Raw genomic sequence first — 15,133 nt, 5'->3', positions numbered from 1 at the left:
AGCCCTGCATGCAGGGGGCTTGGCTGGGGAGACAGGGGGCAGTGGGGTCTTTGCCCTGGGTGGGAGGTTGGGCTGGACATCCAGTTCCCTGCAGGCATACATGCTGCCCAGCTGTGGGCAGTGGGGAACAGCCCCTGTGTTATTGCCAAGCCAATGCACCCAGGTTGTGCAGCCTCTCCCCAGGGGGGTAGGATGAGTTGGAAGCAGAGCCCGCAGCTGGCTGGTGGAGGGTGGTCTCTAAGACCTGCCACTGCCAGTGCTAATCTGCAGTACCTGAAACCTCACAGAGCTGACTCATGGTGGGCTGCATCCCTGAGCTGGCTCTGAAACTCCCCATGATTTGCAGGAGGAGTATAAGCCAGGGAAGGCGCTGGCAGAAGAGGAGCTGAAGAATGCTATTAGCATCCACCATTCGCTTGCCACGCGGGCGTCTGACTACAGCAAGCGACCCAATGTCTTCTACCTCAGGACAGCTGACTGGAGAGTCTTCCTCTTCCAAGCACAGTGAGTCCCTCAGGATCACTGGCTGGGCCCCACGCTGGGACGCAAGGGCTCGTCTGACTGGGGGGTAGGGTGGGATGGGGCTTAGGGCCACATTGCTCTCTCCTGTCTTGGCCCTTTCTGGAAGGAAAGGGACCCGGTGTCAGTGCTGAGCTTTGCTCAGCTTCTCTTCTTCTTACCCTGCTGGGCACAGGATTGCTGGGGGCAGAGTCCCGGGTGCCACGGCTGGCCAGGGCCAGGTCTCGGGGACTTGGATCTTGTCTGCAGGGCAGATCTCTCTGTCTTTGGCACAGACAGCCCATCTGTGGTATGGTTTTTTTCCTTAGGAACCCGGAACAGATGCACTCATGGATCACACGCATCAATGTGGTGGCAGCCATGTTCTCTGCGCCCCCTTTCCCCGCAGCCATCGGCTCCCAGAAGAAGTTCAGCCGCCCACTGCTGCCCAGCTCGTGCACCAGGCTGTCCCAGGTGGGCCATGGTGTGGGGGCAACCGTGAGAATGGGACAAACCCCCTGGGTCTCCCAGTGGCACTTTCGCCTGTGGAGGGACCTGTGTGGTGCCATGCTCCCCACTGCCTCCCAGTGAGGTGCAGGGCCGAGGGATTCACAGAGCAAAGGGGTACTGAGGTTGTGGGCAGACAGTGAGGTCTTGTTCCCGGCAGTGGGGACCAGAGTCAAGCAATAGTTAGACCATGGAAGAGAACATGGTCCCACACCACAGCCTGCAGGGTCCTGCCAGGGACCTTGAAAGGCAACTGGCTGGGGGGATTAGCTGGCACTCGTGCATGCCAGGGCAGATATTCATAGAGCAGAAAGGATTTAAAAAAACCACCAGCCTAGTTTTAGAGGGATTAAATTCTTCTGCTTTAAGACTGCAGTCAGCCCCTCCACAAGGTGAGAGCAGACAGCCCCAAGGGCCTATGATTTTGCCTGCCATTTAGAAAAAAAAAATCAAACCCAGGAACAGCAGCTGAGATCTTGCCTGGACCTATAGGGGGAAAAACCTATTCTGTCCCTGGCCAGCTCACACTACCAGGGGGATAGACCAAGGCACTGACATGATGTCACCCTTCCCCAGGAGGAGCAGGTGAAGAACCACGAGACCAAGTTCAAGACAATGTCAGCAGAGCTGCTGGAGCATCGCTCCTCACTGCCTGAGAAGAAGGTGAAGGGCAAGGAGTATGAGGAGCTAAAGCAGAAGGAAGAGTACCTGGAGTTTGAGGTGAGCTGGGATATACCCCCCTCTACCCTCAGGCCCTCTGCCCCTGCCTGCTTGGCCGTTCTGAGCAATGGGTCCAACCCATCCCTGTCAGATGAATTGCACTGTGTCATTGCCACGGTCACAAGCATTCCCCTGCCCTGGGATGCTGACTGGGATGGGTGGGGCCACGAGCACCCCCGACATGGGGATGCTGTGCAGGGGACAGTACCCAGCTTGCCAACCTCTCTCTCTGCTGCACTGTGCCCCCCAGAAATCTCGCTATGGCACCTACGCCATGCTGCTGCGGGCCAAGCTGAAGGCTGGCTCCGAGGACCTGGCAGCATTTGAGTCCACCCTGTTTGACACAGCGGGTGGGGAGGATGATGGCCTGAAAAAGTCCCGCTCCAGCCCCTCGCTCAACGCAGAGCCCTCCAGCACGGCCACCAAGGTGAAGCGCAATGTCTCAGAGCGCACTGGCCGCCCCAGCCACCCCCAGAAGTCCTAAGGGAGGGGCATCAGCCGCCTGTGCTGCAGCTCCATTCCTGCCCCCCCAGCAGGGGGGTGGAGGCCGTGTGCCCGCCGAGACCCTGCATGTGTCCGTCTGTTTGCGGCACAAGCTAGAGGGGGTGACAGCCCTTCTGCAGCCGCCAGCACCAGCCATGCAGGGCCACGGCCCATCCACCGGAGATGATGGCAGAGCAGGACAGTCCCTGGTCCTTGCCTGCAGGAGCTGCCCGCACCATCGGCCCTATCAGACTTGTTCCTGCCCCTTCTTGTCCTGCATTTGGCTGCAGGACCTACTCTTCTGCCCCGGGAAAGGGGAACAACTGAAACCCACCTGCTGGCCTCAATTCTTCAATGGTTTTAAAAAAAAAAAAAGACAAAATTGCAGCAAAACGAAGCCAGCGGCTGCTTCTTCTCCAGCTCCGTCGTGCCATGGGGGTAGATGGGAGGGGGCCAGTCCTAACCTGTCCCCTCTTCTGGGGCTGGTGGCCAGGGAAGCCAGGGCAATGGCACTTGGTCCCCTCCCTGCCACCTCAGTCACCTCTGCACCCTCCCCGCTTTCTTACAACTTTTGAACAGTTTTTGTGATACAGTTTTGCACTTTTAGTACCAGATCGAGCTGACCACCAGGGAGGTTTTTTTGGGGCTACTTTTGATGCTTTTTGAGAACTGTTTAAAAAAAAAACAAACAAACAAACAGAAACTCAGCCATTTCCTGTAGGCACTGCATTCTGGGGAAAAGAGGCTTTTACAAGGACCTGGGGCAATCCAGCTCCTCCCTGCCCTGCAGCAAGCTGAGCATGGGCTCCTGTGTGTGCTGCTGCTGCCTGCTTCCCCAGCTCCACTTTGGCACCAGCAACCCTTTGGGGAAACAGCCTTGTGGCTGCCAGCAACAAGGAGGCAGCCTTGGGATAGCAGCACCCATTGCTGCACTTGTGGCTGCATGGGATGCTGATGGGCCGGTGCTTCATGAACCCCATTCCCCCTTGGCAGCCTGGACAGGCCCTGTTTGCCATCTGGGAGTGATCATCGTCCTCGGGGCATGTTGGGCAGCAGTGTATAAGTACTCCCAGTGGGGCAGTGACCCCTGGAGCCAGGGCTGACATGTGGGTCCCCACTGCCCTATGGGTCTGGCACAGGCTGGAGCCAGCTTTCCTTCCCACACCTCTTCTCCAATGCATGGCCAGGGCCTCAGAGGCTGCCAGGAAAGCCTGGTCTGCAGCACTGCAAGGTCCTCAGGCTGCAGCAGCAGTGGTGCAGCCCCTTCCTCAGCCACGGGCTCCCTCCTTGCCAAGGAGTGGGGCAGGCTGGGGTGGCCTCCACCACTCCAGGGTGGGCTGAAGGATGCTTGTCCAGAGCAAGGTGCAGGTGATGGAGCATGGCTTCAGGATTGTCCAGAAAGGGGTCTGGGGACAGCAGAAGGGCTGTGAGCAGGGGCACACACGCAGTTCTTGGCTGCCTGGGACCTGGCTGGTTTCAGCACTGACTTTGCGAATGTGTCAAACTTTTTATTCTGCTCTTTTGAGTCTATTGCAAAAACAAAACAAAACAAACAAACAAACAAAAAAAAAAAAAAGAAAAAAAGAAAAAAAATCCACCCTTGCCCCAGGTGGCTCAGGGGGGAAAAAAACCTTTGTACAGCTTCTCTCGGTTACTGAAGTAAAACTCGCTCTTCACTTCTTGTGTGTGCTGTGGTTTCTTCCCCACAGTTGGGAATAGCCCTGGCACAGAGGGATGCTGAGAAGGGGCTGGCAGCTGTGTCCTTGCTGCCAGACTCCCAGACCGAGGCAGAGTTCAGCAGGGTTAGTGCCCACTGACTCACGGCTGGGGCTGGAGAGAGGGAGGGCAAAGGCTAATGGAAACTGTGTATTTTTATTTTGAAGAGGGACCATTAAATAAGAGCAGAAAGGAGCAGGAGCCGGCTGCATCCCATCCCCCTCAGTCCATCCAGCCGGGACCCCAAGTCCAGAAGGCACTTGTGTGGGCAAGGCAGAGGGCAGTGTGTGGGCACAGGGGCTACTGGCTCCTCAGTGCACCTGTGGCTGCTGGCTGGGGGGCAGCTCACCCCCCGGCTTCAAGGCCAACGTGGGCTCCTGCTCCTCCTCCACCGACTCACTGCCGTAGGCACTGTCTTCCTTCAGCTCTGCAAAGGAATTCCCAGGTGCTCTTAGCGATGGGGCGTCAGGGGGGCAGCAGAGACACCCTCTGCCCACCCAGCCCATGCTCTCTGTACCTGTGCTTTGCAGCTTCTCCAGTGCCTCGGTTTTGTGGAGCATCCTCACGGCATTGTGGAGCCCCATAGAGTCCAATGCCTCCAGCAGTCCCCCCAGGCTGCCACCTGCCAGCTGTGGAGAGAGGGCTCTGAGTGGGGCCAATGGCTGGGCAGGCAGGCGGGACAGGGGCACCTCAGCCAGGCACTGACCTCGTAACTGCGCAGGAGGCTGACGCTGGGCGAGGGGGTGTCCTTGTAGGTCTCCACGAGGCTGCAGAGCCCCAGGCGCTTGGCCAGCTCGATCCAGTCTGACCCACTGCAGTCCTGGTTCAGCAGCTGCTCCAGCCCCTGCAGTGCCTCACTGTCCAGTGACAGGACCTTCCCTGCACAGGAGAGGTGCCTCCATCTCATGCTGCCCATCCTTGCCCCCAGGAGGGTTCTGCCCTGCCTGTGTGAGGTGCTTTCGGGAGGAAAAGGGCTACTCACCTGGCTGGGGAGCGGTAGGCAGCTCCGCCTTGGGCCCCTGCTGGGAGGCCTGCAGCAGTATCTCCCGCACCTGCAGACAGACACACAGATGTCAGCATCCCATGAAGCACTGCCCAGATCCCCCATCACCTCCTCACGCTATGGATCTCCCCAGGACACAGAGGGGCACCAGCATCCTCACAGGAGCATCTCCTGGAGCTCTGCCCCATCCATGCCATGGCCCACACAGAAATGCTCCCTGGGAGTTTGTCCCATGGCGTCACACACCTTCTGGCTCCGAGTCAGGTCCAGGGATGTGTGGCAGCGGCGCTGCCTGTGCCCTGCCTGCCAGTGCCCCTGCATGGGGAGCTTGGGGTTGGTGCTGTGCTCTGCAGCCAGGGCTGGCTCCCCCAGCTCCATGGCCAGCTCCTGCTCCTCGGGGTCAGTGTCCGTGTCGCTGCTGGCCTCCGATGAGGATAGGCTCATGGGCTCGTCATTCTCACACAGAACATCTGCCCCTGTTAGGGAAGGGTGGAATGAGCCCCCAGAAGGGAAGGTGGGCCTAGGGGTCTGCCCTGTGCCTGGCACCCCTCAGCACAGGCAGCCAGGGCTATGGAGAGGGAAGGGAAAAGAGAAAGGGCAGTGCCTTACCAGCTTTGAGGAGCAGTTTGGTGAGGGTAGGGGAGCCCAGGCCAGCAGCCAGGTGCAGGGGGGTGTTCCCGGCGAAAGTCCGGCTGTTGACATCTGCTCCCAGCTAACAAGAAAGGTGAGAGGCCATGATGATGGGCTGCCTAGGCACTTCTCCTCCTACATTCTGTTACCTGAAGACCTCAGGGGAGCCCCCACTTCTGCCAGGGCCCTGTAGGAGCTGCACCCCATCCCTGTCCCACAGCCACCACCACACCAGCCGCCCCACACCTTTTTCACCAGGTGGGTAGCCATGTTCAGGTTCTCCATCTCCACAGCCAGGTGCAGTGGAGTCCTCCCGCTTTGCCTCTCCGCTGCATTCACATCTGCTCCCGTCCTGACCAGCAGGTCCAGGCAGGCCAAACTCTTTGCCTTCACAGCCAAGTGCACAGGCAAGAGGCCTGAAAGATGGGGAGAGACTCAGAAGCTTTCTTGCAAAGCTCATGACGGCACGGATGGTGCTGCTCATCGTCCTTCAACCCCACTCACCATGGAAATTGGGCAGGCGGAGCAGGTAAGGGGCAGCCGAGCCCAGGTGGGCCAGCAGTGTCTTCAGCATCTCTTCATCGCCAGCCTGGAGCGCCAGGTGCAGCAGGGAATTGCCGTAGCGGTCCAGCAAGGTTGGGTCAGCGCGGGCTTGCAGCAGGAGCTGGACCACTTGGGGCTGCTTGGTGATGACTGCCAGATGCAGCGGCGTCTGCAGGACAGCAGCACACCCTCAGCAGCGCTCACAAGAGGAGCCAAGTCCTGCACCATCGTTCTCTCCAGTGTGGCTGCACCTTGCTCAGATCTGCAGCCTCCCCTCAGCAGGAGCAGCAACAGGAGCCTCCAGGGTTGGGAAACAGGAGTGAGGAACTACTCCCAGGTAGAGGAGAACTGGCTGCTCTACAAAACGTACCTGTTGCAGGTTATTAGAGATGTTGATGATCTGCTGGCTGGGGATGCTAACGATGACCTCGATCAGCTGCTTGATCACAGCTGTCTGCTCATGGATAATAGCGAGGTGCAAAGGCCTGAAAAGAGAGTGGAGTGGTCCCTAGCTCAGCTCCATGCTTCTCCAGGTACTCCCTGCCACACCCAGAGCCCCCGTAATGGCTCTAACGCCCAACAAGGCCCCCACACTCTCCCTCCAAATCCCTTGTGTGCTCACGTGTCTCCATTCTCGTCCTGTGATGCGGCCAGGTGCCTCTGGACTGCCAGCAGCATACGGGGGTCGGCAGTGACCGAGTAGTCGAGCAGGGCATGGGCATTGCGACGGGCTAGTGCCAGCATCCAGAGCTGGTACAGCTGGGCTGGGGGGCAAAGCACAATGTCACCTCCAGGAGCAGCAGCCCCATCCATCCACCCTCCTGTATCCCCCAGGAGTGGAGAGCAGCACCCCAAAAGGCCCCCAACCCATGCCTCCTCTCCTGAGTGATGTCCCCCAGTCCCCCCTCAAGCTCAGCCCCTCCTACCATGCTTCTGCAGCTCCTTGCAGTACGTGCTCTCTGTGGGTGCCTGCCTGTCGCTCCCGGGCCCCTCTGCCTCGGGGCCCTTCATCTGCACACCTCCCTGGTAGCTCCCCACAGGGTGGGGTCCAGGTGAGTAGATGCTGTTGTAGGGCAGCCCAGGAGAGTAGGGGAAGCTCAGGTTGCCACCTGCAGAGCAAGCAGGAGGACAAGTGAGCAGAGGGGAGCAGCAAGCCCCAAGGGTCGGGCCTTAGCGACCCAGGCAGGGAGGGGGAAAAGGCATCCCCACTCACCTCCTCCAGAACCAAAGCCTCCGGCACCCCCGCCAGCACCCCCCATGTGTGAGCCCCCACCAAAGTGCTGGGGAAACTGAGGCAGGACTTTCTTGCGCTTCCTCTCCACTTCTTCCTTGTCTGCAGGGAGAGAGGGGCAGCGAGGTGAGGGGCAGACCCAGTGGCAGGAGACATGCTAGCATGCCTGGGGGGTGCTCACCTTCCACCACCGGGTAGTAGGTGAACTGCTTGGAGTCGCTCACGTCTCCTCCCCGTTTCCGCTTCAGCTGCAGGAAGACGGTGACAGGACGGTCGATCTTGGGCTTGTGGTAGGGGGGTGTGCGGAAGACAATGGCATACTGTGGGCAGGACACATGGATATGAGGTCCTGCTCGTCCTTGGAGCTGGGGACAGGGCACCTGTACCCCACAGGGCACCTGTCTACCTTGGAGCACAGCAGGACACTCCCTGTCTCCCCTGTACCTGTTTGTGCACATCTGTGGGGGAAAAGTCCCCAAAAGCCTGCCAGCCGTTCTCGTCATCCTCGTAGAAACGCACCTCGATGTCATCTGGGGAGAGAAGGGAGCTGGCAGCGCCTGTCTCCTTGCCCCAGTCAGGCTCCAGGAACACAGACCCCTGGCCACCCAGGGGCCCCAGATCTCTCCTGCCACAGCCCCTCCAGAAGGTTTCGGCTGGAGGCAGTGGCTTTTACCTTTCTGAACTTTATCACACAGCAAGTAGACTTCATCCCCTCCCCGCACGGAGCCTGCTGTCTTATCCATCCGTGAGATCTTCAGGTTGGAAGCTCCTGGGGACTCTGCAGAGCAAGAGGAGGTGTTCAGAGCCACTGTGCAGACAGAGCATCCCTCACCTCCTTACCTCACCCTGCCCCGTACCCTCCCCAGGCTGGCCCCATGCTCACTGCTGTCATGGATGGGGTCCGAGATGACAGGCTGGAGGGCCAGCGTGAAGTTCCCGCTGCTGTCACGGAGGTAGGCGGTGAAGCGCAACCGCACGATGCTCAGGTCCATCACCTTCTTCAGCTCCTTCGCCTCCAGCTCGATCTCACGCAGCTCCGCTTCTGCCAGGGCAGGGCGAGATACCGTCAAGCTAGGTGGGGGGATGGTGCTCCAGGTCCCCCCACCCACATACTCCAGCCCCATGCTAACTCCAGCCCCCCTGCTGTCACCCCGTGGGGCCGAGTTCTGCTGAGTCCCCAGGCTGCCCTCACCCGTCAGCAGATGGCTCCTGTTACGCATCTTCTGCTGCTTCAGCTTTTCCTTCATGATCTCCATCATATTCTTCTTGGTGACATGGAGCACACCCAGGTTGCTGAACCTGAAGAAGAGGGAACCCCCTGGGAACTCGGAGTGTCAGGGCTGGGAGCAGCCAGCCCAAAGGGGTAGTCTCCTGCAGCTGGGAAGGAGCTGAGCAAAGCACAGAGCAGTGCCACTCAGACAGCAGTGAGTCAACATGTGTGGGGCAGAAGAGGATCAACCACAGAGGACAGCAAAGGAGCCAGGAAACTCTGGGCTCCACAGGTGACAAGTCCAAAGGGCTGTCAAAGACAAGACCAGAGGGACTGAAAGCCAGAGGAATGGAAACAGGACCAAGCTGAGCCAGGGCTGGACATATAAGAGCAACTGAATAACCCCATGATTCAGGTTGGCTTCAAAAGTCATCTGCAAAGCTGGGGAGCTGCAACCCAAGGACAGAAGCCCAAAATAAGGTGCATGTGTCAAAACCTAGATCTAGGCAAAATGCTCAGAGAACAGAGCTGTAACAATGAACTTGTCTGAACACACTCCTGGCCCCATCCAGCAAACCCAGCTCCAGCGTGCACTAACTCCCACCCTGTCCCCATCTCGTAAGCTGCAGGCAGCACCCACAGCCACCTCACAAAGGCAAGAGGCCACCCCGGGTCCCCTCACACATACTGAGCTGTCATGTCCTTGGGTCCCACGATCGTGACACAGTTGCCAGCCTCGTTGCACTGCTTGCCCACCAGGCTGTGGGCATGTACACGAGGAGGGTCACTGTGCGTCACCAGGTCTACCTCGATCCGGGCCATCCCTGTGTAGTTGCAGATCTGCAGGGAGAAAGGAGGTAGGTACAATATACAGGGAGTTTGCAGGACTCTCCACAAATCCCCTCCCCATAGCCACCACCCCTCTTGCCACAACCCTCTCATCCCTCCAGTGCTGTGAGACACACAGAGCTAATTATAAATTTCCTGTCCTTCCTTCAAGGCTCCCTCCTGGTGCTCGTGCACTGCTGGCTGAAGATGCTGTTCCATCCCCTCCCCAGGGCAGCGCTCACCTTGACTGTGGGATAGGTCTTGCGCCCCTTCTCACTGGATGCTCCTGGCAGCCCCCCATGTGAAGGGCCCTCACAGCCGTACCGAAAACGGAAACCCCGCTGGGGAGGCAAAGAGAGGGTCAGCCAAGGGGGGCCAAAACCTGATGCCATGAGAGCAGGGGGTGACAGTTACACCCTGGGTGACATCCTTACCTGCTTTGGCTGCTCAATAATGACGAGGTAGGGACCTTCTACTGGAGAACAGAAAGGAGATGTACCGATGAGAAACATGGGATAACCAAAGTGCGTGTTTCCCGCAAGGATGCTGGAGGTATGGGGACAGTACCGAAAGCGAGGTGACCCCTGTCTGTCCCATGAGGGTACTGAAGGCTCCCAGCCCCTCTGCTGTCATAGCGCAGCTGGGAGCAGCAGTCAGAGCAGCAGGGAGAGGAGGGGAAGGCCAGAGGATGCCCTGTCACATGGGGAGCAGGGGCCACGGGGAGGTCACAGCTTAAGCTGGTAGTCCCTGGTAAACTGAGCAGCAGGGCCCATCCTGGTGGCACGGGACAGGGATTCCCAGCCAGCTCACAGTGGGGCCAGTAAGGATACAGCCTGTGGTGCTGCTGGGAACTAAGAGGTGTGAGTCAGCCTGCTGGGAAAACCCATTGCAGCTGGGGACCCCTGGAAGGGCACAGCCAGAGGGGCCCTTACCCGTCTCAATCAGGGGCTCCTTCTGCTCCATCATGTGGGAACCAAAACTGAAGTCATCGTAGACAATCCCATCCAGGCACTGGGTGATGGGAGGGAAGATTCAGCGTGATGAGTGTGTTGGGGCTGGAATCCCCAGCTGCTCTGGAGAGTTGGCACAGACCCCCATCTCCCACCTTGGGCAGGTGATGGCAGTCTGGCACAGACCCCCATCAGGGCAGGAACAGATCCCCTGTCCCTCTCTGGGAAGAGGGGTGGGCAGGAGCAGACCCCTCATTGCCCATCCCTGGGGGCACCAGCAGATCCCCTTTACCCACCCTGGAGGCTGACACAGACCTCCCATCTCCTACCCCAGAGGCAGGCACAGATCCCCACCTCCCACCCCACCCGTGGGGTCGGGCACTGCTCCCTGCCCAGCTACGGGACCGGGACCAGGCAGCGACACCCCCCTGGGCCGACCCGATCCGATCCGTGCCGCACTCACGGGCTGGAACTGCTCGTCCATGTCGGCGCGGGCCCGGCCGCCGGCCTGCGGGGAGAGGGGGGGTTGAGCGGGTACCGGGGCTGCAGGAAGGCACCGCCGCTCCGGAAAGTCCCTAGAAACCCCGCCGAGCCGGGAAATGACGGGCCCGCGCGTCACCGCCCCGCCCCGCCGCGGCCGGGACACGGGGCACGGCCCGGGCACGGGGCACAGGGCAGGGGACACGGGGCTCGGCACGGCCCGGCACGGCCCGGCACGGCCCGGCACGGCTCGGAGCGCGGCCGCTCCTGCGCCCGCCGGCGGCCGCCCGGGGCAGTGGGACGAGCCGTCCCCTCGCCGCCTGGGGATTTTGGACTCGGAGCCCCGGGCGGGCTGGAAAATCCCGGAGCACGCCCGCCCGCCTCCCCCGGCCATCCTCGCCCGGGCGCTCCCTTGCAGCCCCGGAGCGCCACATGTCCCGAGTTTTCCCCCGGGAGCACGGAGGGATTTGGCCCTGCCGTCCCCGGCCGCCTGCCCCGCTACAGGCGCCGGTCCCCGCCGCGCAGCCATCGGCCCTTCCCCGGCAAGACTTGCAGTACAACACGGCTGAAACCACTCGCCCGCACCACAAAGCCCGGCAACAGCTCCTGGGTCCCCCCAGGTCCCAACACCACAACATCCCACCCCGATGATGTGCCTCCGGCCCAGGGATGTCTCCTCCAAGACCCTCTGAACTCAAACAGGAGCAGCCATCCCAAAGCGCTGCCCCCAAGCTTGCTGGTCTCCCCCTGGCCAGGGGAAGCTCTCCAGAACTCTGCAAATCGAAGCCAGCACATGCCAGTCCCTTTCCAGGCACTCAAAAAGGTGCTTTCCCTCTCCCCCAATTTCCACTTATACGGCAGCTCCTGCATCCATCCCGCGGAGGTGGCCTGTGAGAGGCATTCGCTATCCGTGTTCCCATTCCCTCCTTCCCGCTTGGGAACATCTGCCTTCAAAGTGGAAGCGGCAGCCCCAGAGCTCCCTGTGGGAGCATATCCCACCGCCCCAGCACTCAGCACTGCATGCTCCCCACCGACCCCAAGGCACTGCCAGCAGCAGGGGCCCTTCCTTGCCGCCCACGACGCTTGCACCCTCCTACTCACCGGGGAGGAAGAGGCTGGTCTCAACAACCCGTCCAGCCCCAGCATCGCCACAGGGACTGCGAGTATCACAGACAGGGGTTCCACTGGTGTCAAGGTCTGCCTGACCACGGAAAACCACCGGTGACTTCTAGCAAAGGGGCAGGATCAGAGCAGAGCCTCCGAGCACGCTCTCTTGCTCCACATTTCTTCTCACTAACCAATGAAAAGAAGAAAAAAGGCAAAAAAGCCCCTGTATCTGACTCCACGGTGCCCTCATACCATGAATTTCTGAATCAGTGGTTGCTGCAGGTCCCGCTCAGGGGATTTTGGGTGTGTGGGAGAAGAGGGGAAGGAAGGGGATTGTTCAACTCGTGCGTGACTCATATTCTTCAGAAGCTGAACAGAATCTCTTCAAGGAGATTTTTCAGCCACTCAAGTCCTCCAAAGGGGCTGTCCTGTGACCCCAGGCCTGAGGTTTCCCCTGGCTGGCCTGCCACCTGAGCCCTGGTGAGCTCCTGCAGCCCCTGCCCTGCCAGCCTGTGGGATGCATCCCAGGCAGCAATGCAGCCTGGGACATGGAGTCTGATGACCTGCAGGTGCAGCAGAGGGTGCAAGGAGGGAGAAGGTAGAGATCTAGCACTGCAAAATGAGGTGGGACCTTCCTCCTGCCATTCTGCAGGAGCTTCAAAAGGCCTAGGAACATGGACACAACCCCCCACTGGCCTGTGGGAAGCAGCACACCCTCCCTGCTGTTGGGATCCCACCCGTCATACCGCCTGGGCAGCTTCAACCTGCCACCACCAGCCAGCCACCCCATCTGCTGGCACAGATTTTACAGAGAGGTAAAGAAAGGGACAAACATTCTTCCTCAGTGTGCTGGGAACAGCCACCTCGAACTCTACCTGCTGAGCCCAGCTGGGGAAACCCAGGCCTGAAGATGCTGGATAAGAACAAATTGTGCCCTTTGGATAGCACAGCTCCTCTTCTCCAGTGCCATCAGCCTCATCCCCTCTTGAGGGGTTTTCACAGCGCACTCATTGCTGCCCAGGATACTTCCACTTGTTGCAGCAGACAGCATGACTGGGATGTCACAGAGTTGTGCCTGCATCTCCCCAGCCTGCACAGCTCTGGCTCTCTCGGGAGGTTGCTGGCCATATCCCTGCACAGTGTGTGCTGGAGGAAGCCCACCTTGCAGCAGAGATGGTGTCATCACCTGCTTCTTTGTTCCTGGAAAAACAACCTCAGACCTACTCTCAAGGTAAGTCCTGCCTTCTGTGCCAAGCAGCCATGCCAGGACTCGGGGTTTCCCCTAGGAATGTAACACACCCAGCTTTTATCCCCCACACATCCCAGAAGGGAACCCATCTCTCCTTCCTCCATCAGTAGCATCCCCTGGTCTGTGTTACCCAGCACATCTGAGCTGGAGCATGATCTTGAACTGCAGCCCCCATTTGCTAATTCCTCCCCATCTTCACACCTTCCTAGGGCTCAGGAAGGATTCTCTGGGCATTGCTGGGAATGGGGGAAAAGAGCAGCAACCCAGACGCAAGGCACTGCGAGGCACTGCGAGGCACAGCACCAGTGCCTGGCCCCGGAGCACAGCAGTGCCACAGCACCCTTGCCAGACGGCACAGCCTCCCTTGTGCCAGCCAGACTGCTTCAATTAAGGGCCAGCTGCTGGCAAGCAGCGTGAGTTAAAGCCATTCTTCCATGCCTGCAGCTCCTTGAACGTGACCTAGTAACGCAGGTGCTATTTTCTTTCCTCCCATGACAGTCGGCTGACTCGCAGAGCTGATGCCCCGCAGGCAGGAGGGAAATATACGTCAGTCTATCTGAGGCGAGAGTGTTTAGTAGCCATGGGAAAGAGTGCTCCAGAAATGCAGGAGGCAGCACGAGTGCAGCCCTGCTCCAAACTGCCCTAGTGTACAGCTGACATGTTCCAGCCACCCAGCTGGCTGCTCCTCTAACATACGATTCCCTGTGCATTTTGTTTCCCTTGGAGTCTGCTAACACCTGAAAAAGATGGCCCTAAATACCTGGCCTTGCTTTCTGCACAAATCCTGTGCTCTGCTCCATCCTAGGTGTCCCAACAGCTACTGGCAAGGGGCTGGCAGGAGGCTGCTGAGTCTCTCCTACTGTTTACAAGGACTTTGCTCTGAGACCCTTCCTGGAAATGAGGTCCTTAATGTGCAAGCACAGCGGAGAGAAATCCCCTCTCCCTGAAAGCTGTCCAAGCCTTCTCCTCCCAACAGCCTGCCTTCGAGCACTGAAGCCATTTGTATCTCTCTGCATAAAACGCCTTTACTCTCTTTGTGGCTATCAAGTTGGTTTTGGCAAACCCCAGCCACCCACTGATCTTCTGGTTTTCTCCTCTAGGGCCTGTAAATCAGCTCCTTTGCTGTTGTGTTATGAACCATTGCTCCAGTTGTACCTCTGTGTGCCCTCAGAGAACCCCTCTCAGTGACAACCCAGCGTTTGCCATCTCTCACTCTCTCTGGTTTCCACTCTACCCACAATACCACTACCGTGTTGGCATTCACGTCTCCATTTGGGGTAGATCTTGCTGAGCCTGCGGGCATGGATCTCTTCCCCTCGGAGCAGGCAGGAAGCCAGCCCTGCTCCAGCGCAAGCAGGGCTCAACATGCAAGAGAGAGAGCAGCAGGATAGGGCAGAACTCACTGGCAACACAGAAACAGGAAAATAAGCAACTTCCCCACCGCCAGGGAAACGAGTGTAAGCGCCAGCGCTGGGACCTGCTGCCTCCTCCCCACTCCAAGAGAACAGCTGTCTCTCCATCCTGAATCTTCCCAACTTCCCCTACCCCAGCGAGCCCCATGGTCGGTCCAGAGGAAGCCAGGGACCGGCGTGGCTGCCGGGGCGAGAAGGAGGCCCAGGAGCGGCCGAGGGCCCTTCTGCAAGGATGGGCAGCCCTGGCAAGGGAACTTTAAGCCTCTGGACCGCTCAGTTCCCTTTCCCTGGGAACCCTTCTCCCGCTGGCGCAGGCAGCCCTGCCCGCTGCCGCTCGGGCGCATCCCCCCGGCACCTCCAGATACCCCCACCCCGGCCCGGCCGCTTACCTTCATCCCAGCCCCAGCCCAGCCGTCGCGCCCCGGCCGCGGTACCGGGAAAGTCCCGTCCTGACTCCGCCTCCCGGGGCTTCCCGGTCCCGGCTCCGCCCGGCGGGACAGCGGCAGGGCGGGCCGGGGGACCCCCGAGGGGACAGGCAGCTCCAGGCTGCTGCATCCCGTCGAAAC

At 59.7% G+C, this 15,133-nt stretch overlaps 2 protein-coding genes across 9 annotated transcripts in view; one reads left to right on the top strand and one right to left on the bottom strand.

The window, feature by feature from the left end:
• The window catches only part of PSD (pleckstrin and Sec7 domain containing), a 48,307-nt gene extending 44,423 nt beyond the window's left edge, over positions 1-3,884 (top strand). For all 6 annotated transcript variants that reach the window (XM_064662697.1, XM_064662698.1, XM_064662696.1 and 3 more), the window contains 4 exons: positions 347-504; positions 828-972; positions 1,582-1,725; positions 1,976-3,884. In XM_064662697.1, coding sequence (XP_064518767.1) covers positions 347-504; positions 828-972; positions 1,582-1,725; positions 1,976-2,209 — 681 coding nt within the window. In that variant the 3' untranslated portion in view covers positions 2,210-3,884. The remainder of the gene's footprint in view (positions 1-346; positions 505-827; positions 973-1,581; positions 1,726-1,975) is intronic.
• A 177-nt stretch (positions 3,885-4,061) lies between these two features.
• On the bottom strand, positions 4,062-15,109 carry NFKB2 (nuclear factor kappa B subunit 2). 3 transcript variants are annotated; one of them, XM_064662705.1, is made up of 24 exons: positions 14,957-15,109; positions 11,901-12,092; positions 10,783-10,827; positions 10,302-10,380; positions 9,804-9,844; positions 9,612-9,710; positions 9,230-9,381; positions 8,524-8,630; positions 8,215-8,373; positions 8,005-8,109; positions 7,776-7,861; positions 7,513-7,651; positions 7,314-7,433; positions 7,027-7,209; positions 6,723-6,864; positions 6,471-6,585; positions 6,062-6,269; positions 5,804-5,973; positions 5,537-5,639; positions 5,174-5,403; positions 4,907-4,976; positions 4,631-4,803; positions 4,442-4,553; positions 4,062-4,351 (listed from the first exon to the last, which is right to left on the bottom strand). In XM_064662705.1, exons 2-24 carry the CDS (start codon positions 11,943-11,945, stop codon positions 4,236-4,238), a joined length of 2,799 nt encoding a protein of 932 aa, XP_064518775.1. In that variant the 5' UTR covers positions 11,946-12,092; positions 14,957-15,109; the 3' UTR covers positions 4,062-4,235. The 3 variants fall into 3 exon arrangements, with proteins under 3 accessions (XP_064518775.1, XP_064518774.1, XP_064518772.1); XM_064662704.1 differs by lacking the exon at positions 14,957-15,109 and having other exon boundaries at positions 11,901-14,892; XM_064662702.1 differs by lacking the exons at positions 11,901-12,092; positions 14,957-15,109 and having other exon boundaries at positions 9,804-9,841; positions 10,783-10,983.
• Between the last annotated feature and the right edge of the window lie 24 nt (positions 15,110-15,133).

Source organism: Pseudopipra pipra, chromosome 8 (assembly GCF_036250125.1).
Source record: "Pseudopipra pipra isolate bDixPip1 chromosome 8, bDixPip1.hap1, whole genome shotgun sequence".
NCBI lineage: Eukaryota > Metazoa > Chordata > Aves > Passeriformes > Pipridae > Pseudopipra > Pseudopipra pipra.
This window is presented reverse-complemented; position numbering and strand designations above follow the sequence as displayed.

Bases quoted from the DNA above. Each gene is read 5' to 3' on its own strand.
- NFKB2 (XM_064662705.1), bottom strand. From the start codon at position 11,945: ATGCTGGGGCTGGACGGGTTGTTGAGACCAGCCTCTTCCTCCCCG. The intron at 9,711-9,803 runs GTAAGGATGTCA...TTGCCTCCCCAG, and splicing joins TTATTGAGCAGCCAAAGCAG to CGGGGTTTCCGTTTTCGGTA. The intron at 8,374-8,523 runs GTGAGGGCAGCC...CTGCCCTGGCAG, and splicing joins CAGGAGCCATCTGCTGACGG to AAGCGGAGCTGCGTGAGATC.